The sequence below is a fragment of the Danio aesculapii genome, chromosome 15, assembly GCF_903798145.1.
Source record: "Danio aesculapii chromosome 15, fDanAes4.1, whole genome shotgun sequence".
Lineage (NCBI taxonomy): Eukaryota > Metazoa > Chordata > Actinopteri > Cypriniformes > Danionidae > Danio > Danio aesculapii.
In genome coordinates this window covers 25,360,256-25,379,047 of record NC_079449.1, presented here as the reverse complement: position 1 = coordinate 25,379,047, position 18,792 = coordinate 25,360,256, and the positions used below count along the sequence as shown (strand labels likewise).

Sequence of the window (18,792 nt, the reverse complement as noted above, 5' to 3'; positions counted from 1 at the left end):
CGCTCGAGAAGATTTGTGTACGAACTGAGGAAATCGGCGCTCGAGCACAGAGATTCGCATGCTCGTATTACATGAATGCGATCTCGAATTGTAATACTGCGCTCACAACATTTGTCAATGTAATAACGCCTAGTTGGCTAGATCTGTGTAAAAGGCCCAACAGAGTCTGCTGCCACAGCTTGAAAAAATCCTAGAGGAAACACTGGCTTAGTTGATCATTTGATCTTTACATGTTTTAAGTTCCATTTTCATAATAACTTGGCATATTTTCCAATTTTATTTCCAAAAAAGACATCTAAAAAAATCTAATTTGTTCTGTTCAAGCTTAAAACTGACAGAAAACTAAATATATTTTATTCAAATTCGATCTATACAATAGTAGATTAGCACTATGATGGCAAAATCTAAACGAGTTGTTCAAAATAACTGATTTGTTTAGAAAGGCAACAAGTGGTTGTCTTTATTTATTGAATCATTGGCTTAAATGGGCACCACCATCTCTCAGGATCTGAAGTGGGACACTCATATAGACTCTATTGTGAAGAAAGCCCAGCAGAGACTGTACTTCCTTCGTCAGCTGAGGAAGTTCAACCTGCCACAGGAGCTGCTCGTACAGTTCTACTCAGCTGTCATCCAATCCATCCTCTGCACTTCAATCACCGTCTGGTTCGGCTCAGCTGCCAAAACTGACCTCCGTAGACTACAGCGAATAGTCCGGACTGCTGAACGAATCACTGGCACTACCCTTCCTACACTTCAAGAACTGTACTCTTCCAGAGTGAGTAAAAGGGCTCGCAAAATCACTCTGGACGCCTCACACCCAGCACACTACCTGTTTGAACTGTTACCGTCTGGTCGGCGCTTCAGAGCACCGAGCACAAAAACAGCCAGACACAGGAAAAGTTTCTTTCCTCAGGCTGTCTACCTTATGAACAGTTAAATATTCCCCTACTGTGCAATAAATATGTGCAATACTTTCTCATACGCACTTGTACACAGCACCTTATATCAATATACAATGCAATACTTTCTACATTCGCACTTGTACACAGCACCTTATAACCTGTATATTTATAACAATCTGTACATACAACTCAACATCCAGGTTTCTTCACTAACCGCATCCGTTTAATGTTCATCATTTTTTATTATTATTATCTTATTTTTTCAGATTTATTTTGTGTTGTCACTTGTCACTTTATGTACACTGGAAGCTTCTGTAGCCAAAACAAATTCCTTGTGTGTGTGAAGCACACTTGGCAATAAAACCGATTCTGATTCTGATTCTGATTCTAAATAATTTGTTCACAAATGGATTCATTTTGGAAACATGGCAGGGCTCCTCTGAGAATGATGGCATTTTGCAACTGTTTTCAATTGTGAAACCAAAAACAACAAAATTGTGTAATCTAATTCTTTTATCGTCTTGTTTGTTGAACTTGTATGAAACCCATGTCTCAATAAATCTTAACCTAATCAGGCTTAATGTCTCCACCTGATCAGGTTCATATTCTCAAAATGTTCTCAAAAACTGCACATGATATTCTCGAAAACTGCTAGATTATTAGTAAACAATTTTTGTTTTTATTAGTAAAAGTTTTTTGCCCTCACGAAGCTCACTGATTTCTATTAAAATGTCTTGATTTTACCTATGAAATTTCACAGAGCAACAGTACATATCCTACTTGGATTTTGCAATATATATGCTACAAATACTGCTTTGTATTTAGCTTCAGTAGTGCTACACATTCACAGTGCTAAATGTCTATCCCAGTATTTTCAGCATTTGGTGCCAGAGATCCCTGTGTAATCTTTGTACTGATGTTTTATGCGGATGCGTAGGGTGTACTGGAGCTGTCATTGCGATTTATATACAGTGAATAAATTGCACTTCACTGTATTCTCACAAAATTGAGTTTGTTTCAGCAATCAGTTGAAATCACCATATTTTTATGCTTCTATGCAAATTTGGGCCTTCATTTTTAAGAGATGCAATATGCTCTGATATCCATCTTTCTGAAATTCCATGTGCTCTCAATTTAAGTAGCCTGGGGTTAGGTGCGTGTCATACAGCTGTTGTCAGTTATGCAAACTAATTCTGTCTCTCTGACAGATGTTGTATCCTGAATCAAAGTAGTTTGATCCACACTCCATTGTATGGGTCACTAAACTTGTCCCATGTGTATTTTTTTTTCATATTTGCGTTTCCCACTCAAGTTAGTTTGGTTATCTTATCTGCATCGTATAGGTCTGCATGAAAGAGGCATTATAGCAATAGGGAAATGGACAGTGAATTTGTGAAGTCTGATACATGTGCATCTACAGTGTTTATAATGCATTTTTGTAACAGTTTTGTAACATAGCTTACTTTTTTTTTTTTTTTAGCTTTTTGCAATTGTGCCGAGCTCAATTTCCTTTTGTATTCACAGTTCTATCATAAGATAAGTTAGTTGATGTGGTGAAGTGTCACTTGTGTGTTGTATTTAAAGTCTTAGCATAATTTACTTTACAAGAATTGTTTTGAACTTGAATGATATAAATGAGATACGGCAGAAAGACGTTTCAAGAATAGAGGAAACATTTCAGACTACATGAATGCAGTCAGGAGGAAGAGAAACCGCACACCCATAGGGGGAACAATTTACATTTACTATAGTGTCTCTTTCTGGTAGATTGAGGAAAGGTGCCATTTACAATTATTTTCGTTTGTTTTTGAATTTTGTGTGCAGTTTTATCAGAATGTTAGCTAAAAGTCATCTGCCAGTGAACACGAAGATTTCTGTATAAACAATTGAAATGCATGCATGTCTTGCAGAAAACTTTTTTATAGGTCCTATTAAACATGGGTTTTCAAGATGCAAATTGATTTATGCCTTTAGACACCGTTCTGAAATAGTTCCAGTCTTTAAAGCCATAGTATGTACTTTTTGCCACTAGAGGGCACATATCCACAGCAAACAAAGACATAGTTTGATAGTTTTGATGTTTGGTGATTTATTGTGCAATCATGGGAATTGTCGTGTTTACTGAACTGCTGCAGTAATCATGTTCGTCGATGAGCTAAAGTATTCAACACATCTATGGTAGTATGAAGCAGAATAAGACCATGTCCACTCGTACATAAATATTTTTTAATAAACTAAGTTTTCCCCCACTCTCGTTGAAAAAAAAAAAAAAAACGCACTGTGATGCATGTTATGGGAATGTCGAACCAACAGGTGGTGATAATGACACTTTTATTCTTTTTTTACATCAAGTTTACATCAAACGTGAGATATTTCATGGTGAATTGAATTCTAGTTAATATAAACACGAGTACAGAAGAAGATTACTGTCCCACGGTTAAACAATGCAGAATACGCGATTCAATTGGTGTGAATGTGCAGAATTTGCCTCATTCCCATTTTCCGTGTTTGGAGTGAACCCAGCTGTGTTGGCCAAACCGTTTAGGAAAATGCGTGGTTCTGAAAATACCTGTGTTCATGTAGACAGGGCCTAAGGCTGAAAGTCATTGGAGGGAAACAAAACCGCCAAAGCAATTGCTTAGATGAGTGAAACGCGATACGAAAGCAGCAAAGCTTTTATTATGCCACAGCCGACTGCTTTGGCTTCTTTCAATCGTGATCATGTGGGCAAGAAGCAATGTTGTAGAACCATGTATTTTTTACACTGCCTATATACAGGTGGCAAAAGGCAGCCATTTAAAATATATTTGTCACTAAAGTGTTTCCTTCAAAAATGCTGATTCATCCATTGATTTAAAATGAGTAAAAAAAAATTATGGGCAATTCATTGAATAATCTGTTTAAACTGAGCTTTAAGAATTGTTTGTTGGAATCCGGATTGATCAGACAAGAAGTGCTTTTTACATTTTTTTTTTTTCCTCTCCCACTCTCAAATCAAACTTATAATTTCAGACTGCCAAGATGAAATCCTATCTGGCTAGCACAAATAATGTTCCTGTAATATTTTTAGAATTAAGCCAGAAAGCTGAAAGTACTTGGCATTTTGTGGCTAATTTGAGTACAAAAAAACAACTAAAAATAAAAGTGTAATTAGTTATATTGACATTCACTGTAAGCATTTATTTCAAACATCAAGCCTAACAAATGTATGTAAACAACTAAAACTAGTGGTATATGCGAAGTATGCCGTACAAACACTTTCATGTCTCACTTATTTAAGTGGGGTCATTCAAATTTGTTTGCAATGTTTTTTCACTTTTTGGAATACTCGCTCCAGTTTCCCCCACAGTCCAAAGACATGCTCTATAGGTGAATTGGGTAAGCTAAATTGTCCATAGTGTATGTGTGTGAATGAGTGTGTATGGGTGTTTTCCAGTAATGGGTTGCAGCTGGAGGGGTATGCGCTGCGTAAAACATATGCTGGATAAGTTGGTGGTTCATTTAGCTGTGGCGACCCCAGATTAATAAAGGGACTAAGCCGAAGGAAAATGAATGAATGAATGTTGCAGCTCATTTCTGATGATAAAAATTTTTAAAATACATGGCTTGTTTCTAAAAAAATTTGCTCTGAGCCTGTCTAAATATTCAAATTTGAAGTCTTGGCCACATTAAACGCATCTAATGCTGTGTTTTCACCACACACTAAATCCACCCTTGAAAAGAGCAGTAGAGTATTGCATCATTCACCATGCTAAGTAAGGTGCTGTGAAGTGCTGTAAATTTGATAATACATCTAAATTGTTAGTGAAATCGAATATATAATTTATTGCAAGAAAGATAAATATACATATTTTGTACATTTATATTATTTACAACTGTTTTTCTTTTCACTTTCTGTATGAGTTCATGTTACTAAATTATCTGTTGTCTACTAAATTAAATAATACTAAATTATACATTGCCTCTTATACGCAACACTAAACAGGTGTTTAGAAGTTTTAAAATGCAGCATATTTCAAAATAGAGCTCTGTGAATACTTGATGTTTATAACACTTTAACAGTAGGACCAAAAACAGGAAATGCGTCATATTCCGACAAGTAGTCAGGTGCACAGACTGCAAGTGTGGGTATTTGGACAGACCCCATCTTATTTAATTACTTTAAAACAAACCTATAAGAGTTAAAACTAAATGAATGAAATGGAACTAAACGTGTGGTTAGTCTGTTTACTCGTGTTTTGAGGTTTTACTCTGTTAGATTCACTGAACTTGGAAAGATGATGAACCAAAACACAAAACTGAACTCGTAGCCAGTGGTCTGTTAACCATCATTTGTGGTAAAGCGCTGTTAAATTTAGCAGCTTTTACGTTTATCAGCGGAAACTCAAGTGCCTTCAAACTGCTCGATTAGATGATCCTATCAGACATTCTGTTTTGTAGACGCATATTTAGTGGTACGTGCTTTTAGAAGTCATGCAGGAAGTATAGCTCCAGACTCGCATCTGTGGGGTGTTAATTAAGCTCTCTTTGTATTAATCATTCATTGTTTAGCATGTTCTGTTAGTCTCAAGGGACGCAGGAAGCAAACAAGCCTGAAATCGATGGGGCTGTGCAGCCAATGATTCGGTGTCATGAACAAAGTGGTAATCGCTTCTGACCTTCCGTCAAAGGGATAGTTTTGTTCGTTTTTCATGAGTTAGCGCACACAGGGAGCACTACGGATGGAAACACTGTTAACACGTCCGAGGATTGTGTTGCAGCTCGAGTTTCTACGTTCTGCATCTCACTCCACACCGAGTCAAGCCCAGCTCAGCTAAGCACACTAGCATTGGGGCATTGCATTTATTTATGCCCCACTAAACACAATAGCAGACTGAATGCTAACTGATCATGCAGCTTTCATGCATACTCTCGTACCTGTTATTCTCCTCTGCTGTTTTTAGACTGCGGAAAATATATATATATATATATATATATATATATATATATATATATATATATATATATATATATATATATATATATATATATATATATATATATATTATATATATATATATATATATATATATATATATATATATATTATATTATATATATATATATTTATATATATATATATTATATATATTATATATATATTATATATATATTATATATATATATATTTATATATATATATATTATATATATATATATTTATATATATATATATATATATTTATATATATAAATATTTATATATATAAATATTTATATATATAAATATTTATATATATAAATATTTATATATATATATATTTATATATATATATATTTATATATATATATATATTTATATTTATATATATATATATTTATATATATATATATTTATATATATATATATTTATATATATATATATATATATATATATATATATATATATATATATATATTTATATAAATTATTATAATTTATAATAAATATATAAATTATATATATATATATATATATAATTTATAATTATATATAATTTATATATTTATTATAAATTATAATAATTTATATATATATATATATATATATATATATATATATATATATATATATATATATATATATATATATATATATAAATATATTTATATAAATATTTATAATAATTGCCCAGCAATAGAGAGAGATATTTTTATATATTTTTTATTTTGTGTGTGTGTTTGCTTTGGTGTGTGACTGCTGTCACCACTACTTCCTGACAGAAATCCGGTGTGAAGCCAGTTCCGGACAGTTAAATTTGTTGAGGGGAGACTTCTCTGTTTCAAGGAAACGCAAAATCCATGATCTGCCTACGTACTGTCAGTCTTTAGATGTAAACAGTGTCCACCAGCAGCAGAGAAAGTCACTTCCTTCGATATATTTGGGGAAATGTTAAACATTATAGGGAAGTTGACTGTCGAAATGTGCACAGTTGAGCAACTGGACTAGTGCAAACTGGCTCTCGTGTTTTTTTTTTTTTGCATGTGATCGAATGGAGGCAGGCGCTTAAGAGAGACTGTAGGTGTGTGTGATGCTTCTGGACTGTAGACTCTTTGATAATGGGTCGTGGGCATTAGTGGACTGCTCTCGCTTTCTCCAGTTGGCTTGGCCGTTTTATCACGGAAAACAGGAAACAGGAAGGGAGCAGCCAGCTGTAGGTCAAAGGTCAGTTTAAAAGAGGAGGGAAGCTGACAAAAAGCACAGTATCTAGGCAGGGCTTGGCCTAGCAGCAGTAAGGAGAAGCCGGCCAACCGAGAGACTAAATGAGTAGGAGGAGATTGAGGAAAGGTCGCAGACTTTTTTTTTTTTTTTTGTATGTACACAGTTAAGAAACAGCAGTGATGTCCAAAATTGTTGCTGTGTTCATATTTCATGCACCCAATTCTCTGATATTCAGAAAGTGTGTTTTTTAGAGTCGAAGGTGTTTACACGCTTGGGTGTTTTTTGCCACAGTTTAACCACAATTTATATATAATGTAGTAAAGCTTTTGATTGTGGTAGAAAGATGAAGTCAAATCACTCTGTTCAGTGGTTCTGAACATCTTTTTTTTGTGCTGAAAATCAGATCAGATGTGCTGATTGCAATATTCTTGGCGTATTCTGATTTCCTATTTTTGTGGTAAGTGTGACAGATTTTTGCAGAATCTGATTTTCTTTCTAAGAACTGGCAGCACTTACAAACAAAATACACCTTTTCCATTTTGATATAATAAAAATGTATACTTTTTTTAAATGAATCATTTTTAATTATTTTATAAAACCATTTAAAAAGTTTTCCCCAATCTGCAACAACAATAGCTGTGTCTCGTTTCAGAGGCTGCATCTTCCGAAGGATGCATTCGAAGGGTGCTGTGTCACTGCACCGCGACAAAGGCTGTCTCATTTTTTTTTTTAAATCAAAAGCAGCCTCCAAATGTGTCCTTCGTTTCCCAGGTATTGAAGGACACAACCTGGATCCTTTGCAGCCTTGAATGTCCCAAGATTCATTGAACACTGATAAGGACAGGAAATTTTTTTAAGGACAAGAAAACTTCGATTAAATGTATGAATTAGATTTATTTTACTTGGATATCTAAACACATGTTAAAAAACAAAAAGAGTATGACATGTCTTACTAAAAAGTGAATTTAAATGTGAGTCTTTGCATTGATCCTGTGGGTCAGCCTGAACACCCGCCGGTGACCTACAGTACCCATACCTGCAGGTCTCTGCAATGGGCGTCCAGTGTTTCCAGCCTCTGGCTCCTAGACTGCAGCACAGGAAGTTTGGCCAGAATGAAATGGTCGTGCCCAGTTGAACCTGGTTTCTCTCTAGGTTTCTCTCTTCACTTACACTTACACTTTGTCAATTGGTGAAGTTTGTTTCTCGCCACTATCTTGCTTGGTTTGGGACTTGTGGATCTGCACATCGATGGATTTGCTCTTTAGTGTTTGAACTTTCAGCAGTGAAATTTAAACCACACTGAACTAAACTGAACTTCAACTCTGAAAACTGGAGTGACACCGTTTCAGTCTACTAGAACTTCTATGTTAAGCTGCTTTGACACAATCTACATTGTAAAAGCGCTATAAAAAGAAACTTGAATTGACAGATTACATTTTTGTGTGTACATGTATGTATCAAAGGAAATATATTTCCAGCTTCTGTAAACCTTGTTTAGCCTTCAGATCGCTTAAAATAGTTTTAAAATCACTTTGGAAAAAAGTCATTACAAATTTTATTATTGCATATTAACGGCAGCTGTTATGGTTGCTAGGTGACGAGATCTGTTCTCTGTAGGCTTGATTGTCTCATTTAAAAATGCTCGGTTCAGCTTGTGTGGACTTAGAAGGACTCACATTTGCAAAGGACGCAGTCTCTGAAATGAGACACAGCTAATGTGTGTAACAAGAAAATGAGTGTTAGGACATATTATTACACAGGTGTCAATAATTTTAAGTTTAGCCCTAATTACACACGCCTTATAGGCTTGTTTGAAGCCTACAAGTAATTGTGTTAAAGCAGGGTTGGAACTAAACTGTGCAGGGCAGTGGCCCTCCAAGAGCTGAGTTTGAGACCCCTGTGTTATTATAGATGCGTCCCAAATCATATACTAATGCACTATGCTAAATCATTTTTTTAGTATAAATGGTAGTTCACACTGAAAACTCTAAAAAGAGTCTGTTTTGCATTTTTAATTTCTAAAGCTTTCGAGAATCCAAAAAGCCAAATATTGATAAATAATGTTATGATAGCGGTTTTAACACTAAGTTATGATTGAATTACTTCTTGTAACAGTTATGAAATAGTTTGATAACAAGCAGGAAATGTTCATGGGCCATGACATGACCACATTGAAACGGTCTATCCAACCGTTAGAAAGAAATATGTAAGTATGGACACTTCGCACTCAACGGCTGCTGCTTTGCTCACGCAGCAGAAAGGGCGGAGCTATCAGGCGCTCGTGTTGGATTATTTATTTTGTATCATGAAAGCAAAATTCTCCTACGAGAGTGATTATACCGCCTCCTGGTGGTGAATGCTGTCATACTCATGGCAGGTATTATTTGGTAGTTTTAGTAATTTATTTCACCAATTTGCAGCCATCAAACGTCGTCAAGGAAACTATTTGAATTTCCACTTAGTGAAAAAAGCTTTAGTGTTTCATTTGGGACAACACTAGATACATATGCTATGCTGTTGAGTGTGTAAGTGCTTAAGTACATAGTGTATAGTGTGCCATTTGGGATGCAGCTCATGTCTCTCTGAATGGGCTGTGAGAGTCCATATGACATCATGGTCCAAAACAATATGGACTGGCTGGAATTAGACAGGTAACTAATTTTTTTAATTATTTAATAATAATATTGCTATTTTTACAATATGTACTCAATGTTTTGTTAGCCAAGAAGTATTATAAATATTTACACTTGGAATTTTGCAGTTCTGAATAGTTTTCAGTAGTCTTCTTTCTTTGTTTTCACTTGTTTGTTCATTCAATCATTGATTTATTCAACCCATTATACCACCACTTGTTTTATTTTTGAATTATTATTGTTATTATTTATTTATTCATTCATTTAGGTCTTATGGTATAGCAGAGAGTCTAATAGCTGTACATGGATCCATTGTGCTATTCATATGTTTGCATGTCCTTGCTTTTTTGCATGCAGTACGTGTTCGTTTTTTCTTTCTAATGTGAATTAGCCCATTTAAAGTCATCATCAGTAGGCATTAGAACCGCTCTTGATTGTGATTGTTTGTCAGCTTGAGGGCTTGAGTTATTGTTCTGAAGAGTGCCTCTCCTCTGACTCTGGGATTAACTGAGTGCTGTTCTCAGTTCCACAGCTTTACTGAGTGATTGAGCGAGTCCTGCTGCATGGGCCCGAGCTTTCTCTGCATCTGTGCCCTACTTAGTTTGAATCTCTTACCGAAAGCTTCTTGTGTCCCGCATGGTCTGAATCTACATAAATATACAGAGGCTAGTGTGTGCTGGCCTGGGTTATCTTTTTCCTGCTGCTTTCTTTTTCGCTTTCTAACATGCCCATCTTAGCAAACATTTCGGTTAAAAGCAGTGGTCTATGTTGCATCAAAGGTCTGCAGACTTACCATGCAACAGCATCACTTAACCTCTCTTATGTGCTCCAGAGGAAGCATGGCACAGCTGGCTTACCCAGAAGGCAAATTGGCACCATTTTGCCACAAACAACAACTGTTCCCAGAGCCACAGATAATAGAAGTATGTAAACTCAAGCAGCAATGAGGACAGTGGGATTTTAGGATGTTGTTTTTGTGAAGTCACTGAAAATTTTTAATTAAATTTGTATTATATATCTTTCAATAATAATAATAAGCAGTCTCCTTTCTTTTGTCATTAAATATGGCATTTACCCTGGCAAATGATTATAATGTTATTCAAGTAATTTCTCTAATTGTTTAAAAGTGCTGCTTGGGGACTAAAAGTATAGCAGCATATTTGTTGGACATACACTTTTAACTGTGCATTCACACCGGAAGCGACCAGTGAGTCAAAGTAGCCGGAAGTCATTCATTTTCAATGGGAGCCCATGGGGATTAGCAGCGTAGGGTTTGATTATTGCGGTTGCAGGATTTCCAATTAATTCCAATGTTTTCTTACAAGGACATACATTAAAAAAAGTTATGGCAAGTTACTGATGTGCATTAATGTTGTTATTTTTTTATTCTTTAAAAGAGCAGGAATCTCATGCGACAATACAAAACAGTATTGCTGCTTCAGAATATTGCAAACATATGGACATGTATTGGATAAGTGAAACAGACACACTACAGGCAATTTGGTCTTCCATTGTTAAATGAATTTGATAAAAGGCGTGCAACATTTTCAAGCTAGAAAGCATGTTTTATCTGGGTTGCTGATATGCTGCAACAGCTTCTTTAAATACGAAATCAATGTAGTGACGCTCTTGCCACCGGAGCTGTGAAGACAGAAAGCGTTGTCACCAGGGTGGTCAGAGCATCAAAGTTTGCTGAGAACGTTGGCAATATATTGTGTAAATAATAATTACAATGTAGATACAGCAGAAACCATATTGATATTATTTTTTTCTAATGTTGCTATCATAATTTGTCCTTTTTATTTTAAGTTTTAAAAAATATTGTTATTTAATATTTGCACAATTCAAATTGTACATATTCATTACACTTGGTTACACTAATTCATCTTGAATTGTACATATCCACTACACATACACATTTGTAATTGTTTATATCTATCTGCATACTTCTGATTATTACTAGCAACCTCAACCTGTACATATAGTCATCCACTGTAAATCTCTGTTTATAGTTAATAAAACTTGTATATTATGCTCATAGTACATCCATCTTTAAATATTACCCTTAGCTTTTCTATAATTGCACTTTATAATTTATACCTACAGTGGGTGACACTTCAAAAGGACCATTACCACTAAGAGTGGCACCGCCGCCACACTAAAGGATTAAGAACATGTTTTTAGGTGTAACTGCAGTTTGTAACTATGCTGCCAGGGGCACAAAGGAACGGAATCCAAATGGACTGATAGTACATAGTATATCCATCTGTAAATATCACCCATAGTTTTTCTATAATTGCACTTAATAACTTGTTCCTATATCCTGCACTTGCTGCTATTGCACTCCTGGTTAGACCTAAACTGCATTTCGTTGCCTTGTAAATGTGTAATGACAATAAAGTTAAATCTAATCTAATATTTAAATGTGTATTTTAATGTCCATGAAGCTGAAATCCAGCACAGTAGTCATATTATAACCTTTTCTTAAGCACTAATCCAAAAAGCCCTTCACAAAAGAGCCACTGCTTTCATGCAACTTTTTTTTAGCTCAAGCAATTTTTTTCTTTTGCTTGCTCTCATTTCTTGTAATTTACACTCCACTCTAGCTTTTTTTTTGGTAACACTACTTTTCTCACTCTGCCTGTTCTTTCTCTCTCTCCCTCTCTCTCTCTCTCTCTCTCTCTCTCTCTCTCTCTCTCTCTCCTCTCTCTCTCGTAGTCTGAGTAAGGATTCAGTGTTTTTGGAGGCAGCTGCGGTGCTGCCACACTCAGACTCTCTCTTGTGCATGTCAATTCCCCAGGCTGGAGCGCCTGTACAATCCCCCACTGTGCTGCCCTCTAAATCATGGCTTTCTTTCCACTTCCTCCCCCTGCCGTGCACTGCGACCCTCCCTGCTCTCGCCTGCCTGCCTGCCTTGGGCTCATGTGCCCAGAGTCACTGGAATCAGAAAAATGCAGCAGGCATTCAGAGCGTTCACCTCAGTCCTTGCTGATATAGCGCCTCTGGCCACTTACACAATCTGCTGACATGTTCAATTATTTTGGAGAAATAAAATGTATTACTGCTCTTGATCAGATGTCCTGTTCAGATTTAACAAATTGCATCAAATGATGTTACCCCATAACACACTGTTTAAGCCAGATGCTATATGGGATAAGATTCTAGTAACAAGCACTTTGTCTTTTCACTTTCGCTTTTTCACTTTCACTTTTAAGCCCTGTTTACACTAATACGTTTTAGTTTTAAAATGGCGTTTTAGAATGAAAGCGATCCACGTCCACACTGGTGTTTCACGTAGCGTTTCTGAAAAGTTCTTCGTCCTCCCTATCCTGCTGAAAACAACTTTATATTCTAAATTGTATACATTTATTGTACGTTATACTTTTATAATAGCTATTATTAATTATTAAAACTGATATTCATCAAAAGAGACAGGATATGTTTCATATTTTTAATGAAAGTGAAAGGAGGCAGTTAGAGTATAATCTCCGTTTTGTTATAAATATACATACAGTGCAGATGACTGTCATATAAATATGTATCTACACGACGCCTCAACATTTTTAGTGTCTGTTAAGTTGTTAATATCAAAATGAAAATAGGCAGTTCCTATTATTATGTTTTCTTATTAATAAACAGCGAAGCCAGGGTGATGTGAATGACATTATAAAGTACACTGTTCACTTTGAAGATTTACCCGACGTGTCCTCTGGAGTTTGTTTTCCATATCAAACTTGCGAAGTCTGGACTTAAGGAAAGGATGCAAGATTGAACTTTGTGCACTTAATATTGAGGGAAAAAAAACAATTAGGTAGGCGATTGTCTGCAGCCATGCCTCCGTTTTCAGACGTCTCAGTTTTCCTCAATCCACACTGACAGAGCAGCAGCGGTTTAAAACCAAAACGGCCTCTCCAGCATTTTTCAAAACGCTCTGTTTTTAGGGCTCAAAAACTCCAGGGTAGTGTGGACGGAAGGCATAACCATAGCAAAACTTTTGGGTTTTAAAACTATTAGTGTAAACAGGGCCTTAACAAATCATATGTAAAAATCACATTCAGAAGAAAATATGTGCGGGCATCAATCGCGCATGCTTCATTTACAACAGAGTTGACAGGTTTAAAATATAATTAATAAGCTATATTTTTAACATGGTTAAAAGTTCTGTTTTTACAGTTCCCCCAATAATGAAAATTCTGTTATCATTTGCTCACCCTCCACTTGTTCCCACTTGTTGTTTTTTCTGTTGAAAACAAAAGAAGATATTTCAATGTATATTGAAAAACGGGTAGTCATTAACCTTCATTGTTGTTGTTTACCCACTATGTAAGGTGATGTCTATGCATTTGGAACAACCTGAGGATGATTTCTTTTTTAAATTAGAATGTTTTTAAGCTTCATGTTGTTATCAATCAGTCTCTAAGGTGAGTTATCTATGACAAAGTTCATAGTACGAAAGTATTACACATTAAATAAAGCACATGAGCAGTTTCTGAGATTTATCATTGTCATCGTGTTTATGGTGTAGTTTCAATCATGTTGTAACAAAAACAAAACTGTTTTCTGAAGTCCAGTCTTCTGTTGCTTGTTGCACATCACAGTTAAGACTGGTTAGGCCAGAAAATGATTTTTATTTTTAATGCATTTTGCTGTGATCTCGGTTTATGACATGGTGGAAATTAAAATTTACAAAGCTTTATGACTTTTTTAAAAAGGTTTTTTTCTGTTGAACATAAAAAGATATTTTGAAAAATGTTGGAAAACTAACCATTTACTGACATCCATAAAGGAAAAAATACTGTGGAAGTCAATAAATTCTAACATTTTTCTTCTTTTGTAAATTTATCATCTTTAGAGGGGGCAAATGCTAATAAAAATGCGCATAATGGTTTAGAGAAGAGTGGAGCACTAGTAAATGACACTGTTGTCATTTTTGGGTGAACTATACCTTTAGGGTTAAAAAAAAAAAGATCATCTGCTGGTGTGGACTCCAATAGTGTTCTAATTCTAGTTCTTGGTGTAAACAGACATATTTAGTCATTATTACATTACAAAGACAACATTTTATGAATATCCTCTTTGCTTTTCTTTCAGACGGAACCTGACAAAGTTGTCGCTGATATTCAGTCACATGCTTGCCGAGCTCAAAGCCATCTTTCCTAATGGTCTGTTTCAAGGGGACAACTTCAGAATCACCAAAGCGGATGCCGCAGAGTTCTGGAGAAGATCGTTCGGGGACAAGTGAGATGATTCATGTGCTCTTAGTACTCGTAAAAGATTAACATGTTCTATGAAAAAACAAAACAAAGGAAGATGGACTTTGTCATGCTTTAGAAAACTGATTCTAATAAGCTGAATTTCTCTGAATTTCAGGACCATCGTGCCTTGGAAGGTGTTCCGGCAGGCCCTGCACGAGTTTCACCCCATCAGCTCAGGCCTTGAGGCCATGGCACTCAAATCCACCATCGACCTCACCTGCAACGACTACATCTCCGTTTTTGAGTTCGACATCTTCACCAGGCTATTCCAGGTGCGTCATTCAGTCGCTCCATCACTTCCTCCAAGCACAGACTAGCTCTATTGTCCGTGCACTCGCTCTGACAATGACTATTGTTGTGTGGCTGTGGCTACGGAGGCGCCGTTGAGTGCTGATGCTTCAGTTCTCATGGCTGAATGGAGGCCTCTTATCGCCTTTTGTAGCTCAAACAGGCTTGTCTGCACTCCTCTGAGCACATGATTTCCTGTGAGTAGGGGGTGAGAGATGATTTTAAAAAGTGCCTCTGCTTTACATGAGAGATCTGTTTGACCTATTTTAATGGCAACTGCTGCTAACCTCTGTGGGATTTTTTTGCTCTAATTATATACTCTTTGAGAACAACAATGCAGAACAGAGATGTTTGCGGTTTTTCTGTTCTTTTACTCTATTTGTGTGTACTCGTAGGTTTTTATACTCGCACCACATAATTAGTGGTGAATGCTAGGGCAGAAATCGCAATTAGTATAGCTCATACTTGAGGTTGGGGTTTGATCAAATTCTTGTTTCAAGTATTTAACTATGTGGGTCGATTTTATTTAACTTTCAATCAAATTTAATTTTGAATTCTTGAGTTTTGTTTGAGTTTTGAGTTTTAGCAACTTGTTAAAACTAATCTAAATACACTATCAATCAAAAGTTGAAGTCTCTTATTCTCACCAAGCTTGCTTTTATTATAACAGCTAACTGCATTAAAAACGACTCCAATTCATAACACTTTCAGACATTCACATGCAAGCAAATCTTGATACTAGAAAACTGTTACCTTGAGCTGTAGGGTTGTCACGATACTGGAATTCGATACCAATCGGTACTGAAATTTTAACAACGTCTATTTCCCGCGAACATTTGAGTGCTGTTGAGCACGTTCTTAAACAGCGCTGATTTGCCATTGTGTTCACTTGCATAACAGAAATGACTGTGATTTAGCCGTGAAGGTTCACCGAACTCAACGCTGTTTATTGAGTGTAACTTTAGATACAGGGTTTCAAAGTCGCGTCGATCAGCTGGTTTGTCAATAAACTGACTTACAAGCGATCCACTGATGAATCGCGGCTTTAAAACGCTCCATTGTTCATTGAACCGGTGACCTTAACAGCCACTTACAGTCATTTCTGTTAAGCATGTGAACACGATGGCAAATCAGCACTATTTAAGAACGCACTCGACAACACTCAAATGTTTACGGTAAACGGACGCTGTTAATTTCAGTACAGATTGGTAGAGCTGTGCGATTTAATCGCAATCTTGATTTGAAACGTTGCGATATGAAATAAATGTTATTTAATTTCCCCCGCCAAGAGCAAATGCATGACTGTCGTCTGTGTGTGATAGTCTTTCTAGCCAATTGAGTAAGCACACTTTTGTTCTGCCCAATCAGAATTGCGCAACTGAACTCCACCTACAACAAACAAACAAACAGTAAAGTACAGACGAGTGTGATGATGACATTTGCTGCTTCAGAAGCATTAATAGACAAATTAATATAAAAAAAACAGGACATCGGTAATATGGGAATATTTTGGTTTCAAAGTCAGAGACACCAAACAAAAACAGGTAATTTGTAAGAATTGTTGTCCCAGCACAAGGAAATACAACAACCAGCATCTAAAAAAGCTGTACAGGCAGCTATATGAGGGGTGTCTTGCTAAAAGTAAGTCAAATGAAAGTATTGCTTTGTTTTTATAAAAAAGCTACTCTATCTCCCTAATTTGAGTTCAACTTGTTTACAGAAAAGTAAGGTCATTTTGTTTGTGTTTACTGTTTGCTCTAGAGAAAAATTTGTGTTTCATTTCTGAATATTTAAAACAAATTTAAATAAATGTTTAAGTTAATATCTTTTCAGCCCCCTTTTTTAACTAGCTTCCTTTTCTTAGCTATGATACAGATTATTGAACTGAAGCTTGACTACAAAATTACGCGGTTGTCTGTTGGCAAAATTAACCGAATTGAGTATCCCTATTGCTTACCTAATCACAATCTATACTATAATAACCCTTGCGTTTCAAAATATCATATCGCCAGATTCTTGCAGATCTACATCCCTTCTGAAAATGACTCTCAATACCAGATAGTCTGGGCTAAGCACAAGAACCAACCATCCTGGAGAACTATATTTTCTCCAATTGTACGAATTGGAAATAGATCAGCCTAAAACTCCTGTAGCGTGCGCCCAGTTTTACTGTCACTTTTCGATCAATTTAATATGTCTGGGTCTTTTTTTAATAAAAGTATTATTTTCTTTCAATAAAAAGTCTTACTGACCCCAAACATCAAGTGGTAGCGAACCCTAACATCTTGATGACGAGTTTTGCCATTCACATTGTCTTTAGAAAATCTAGCCATACTGAATTTTCCATGGAACGGTTGACTGTTGTGATTCTAATATGAATCTATAATATAGCAGCTGTTGAACGCATCCTCCGATGGCCGCTTGGCAGCACAACACTATGTAATGAGCTCATTATTCAGAGTCCTCCAGCACACACACACATCCGTCCTCTCTCTTCTCAACAGACCATAATCATATCTGTCCTTTAATTAGCCCTTACTTCACATCAGAGCTAATTCGGGAAAATAGAGGCTTGAGCTCGTTTTTTTACAGCTGATGCAGCCTTAATCAAATCTTCCCTTTTTGATGCATGCAGTAACTGAGCTAACATTGACAGCACGTCATAATTCACGTCGGTATGTTGGTCTGTTCAACCGCTCAAAGCAGCCGTGGCACGACTGGCTCTGTTCCTGCTGCAGTATACCGTACTTCAGCTTCATTCATCCAGCCCAGCAGCCAGAAATAGACTGGCTGTTTACGGAGAGACCACAAAGCTCTTTGACGAAGCTCCATGAAGCAAGGTCACGCTTCTCATCAGCATCTGAATGAAGTCGCCCCGCTGTAGAGGGAGCCGGTCGTAAGGTTATTTTCGTGAATGAAGGCTAAAACTATTGGTCCGAAAGTATTTTCCATTAACCAAAATAAAATAATATCATGACAAATGTGAAATTGAAACTAAATGAAGCTAAGAGCACTTGCTGAACCTCTGACTGAAGTCGAATCAATTTATTTTTAATTAATTATCAGACATTTTGTGGCCTAAATCAGACAGGCAGCTGTTGGAAATGGCTGTAGATGGAGCTTTCTACATCCAGACACATCAGTTAAGGGCATGTTTATATAGAAAAACATTGATCGAGTTCAGGGCTTGTCAAAAGTCTTACTCTATATATACTGATAACAGTATATATCGCAATATTGTTTGTGTGTACATATTTATGAAGAGTTCAGATGCGAAAACTTTAATGAAAGACGAAAGTTAAACAAAATGAATAAATGATGGCATCTAAAAGTGTCTGAGAGACATCCCTTTTTTGCACAGTAGCCTACTTTGTGTTTTATTTGCTTATGTAAGCTGTTTTTTTATTTATATATATATATATATATATATATATATATATATATATATATATATATATATATATATATATATATATATATATATATATATATATATATATATTTCTATTTCTTTATACTAAGTGTCTGA

The 18,792-nt window shown here is 35.8% G+C and overlaps 1 protein-coding gene across 2 annotated transcripts in view; it reads left to right on the top strand.

Annotated features, from left to right (window-relative positions):
* cbl (Cbl proto-oncogene, E3 ubiquitin protein ligase) overlaps positions 1 to 18,792 on the top strand; it is a 52,404-nt gene that overhangs the window by 15,956 nt on the left and 17,656 nt on the right. For both annotated transcript variants that reach the window (XM_056473250.1, XM_056473249.1), the window contains exons 3-4: positions 14,812 to 14,958; positions 15,091 to 15,247. In XM_056473250.1, the coding sequence (XP_056329225.1) occupies positions 14,812 to 14,958; positions 15,091 to 15,247 (304 nt within the window). The remainder of the gene's footprint in view (positions 1 to 14,811; positions 14,959 to 15,090; positions 15,248 to 18,792) is intronic.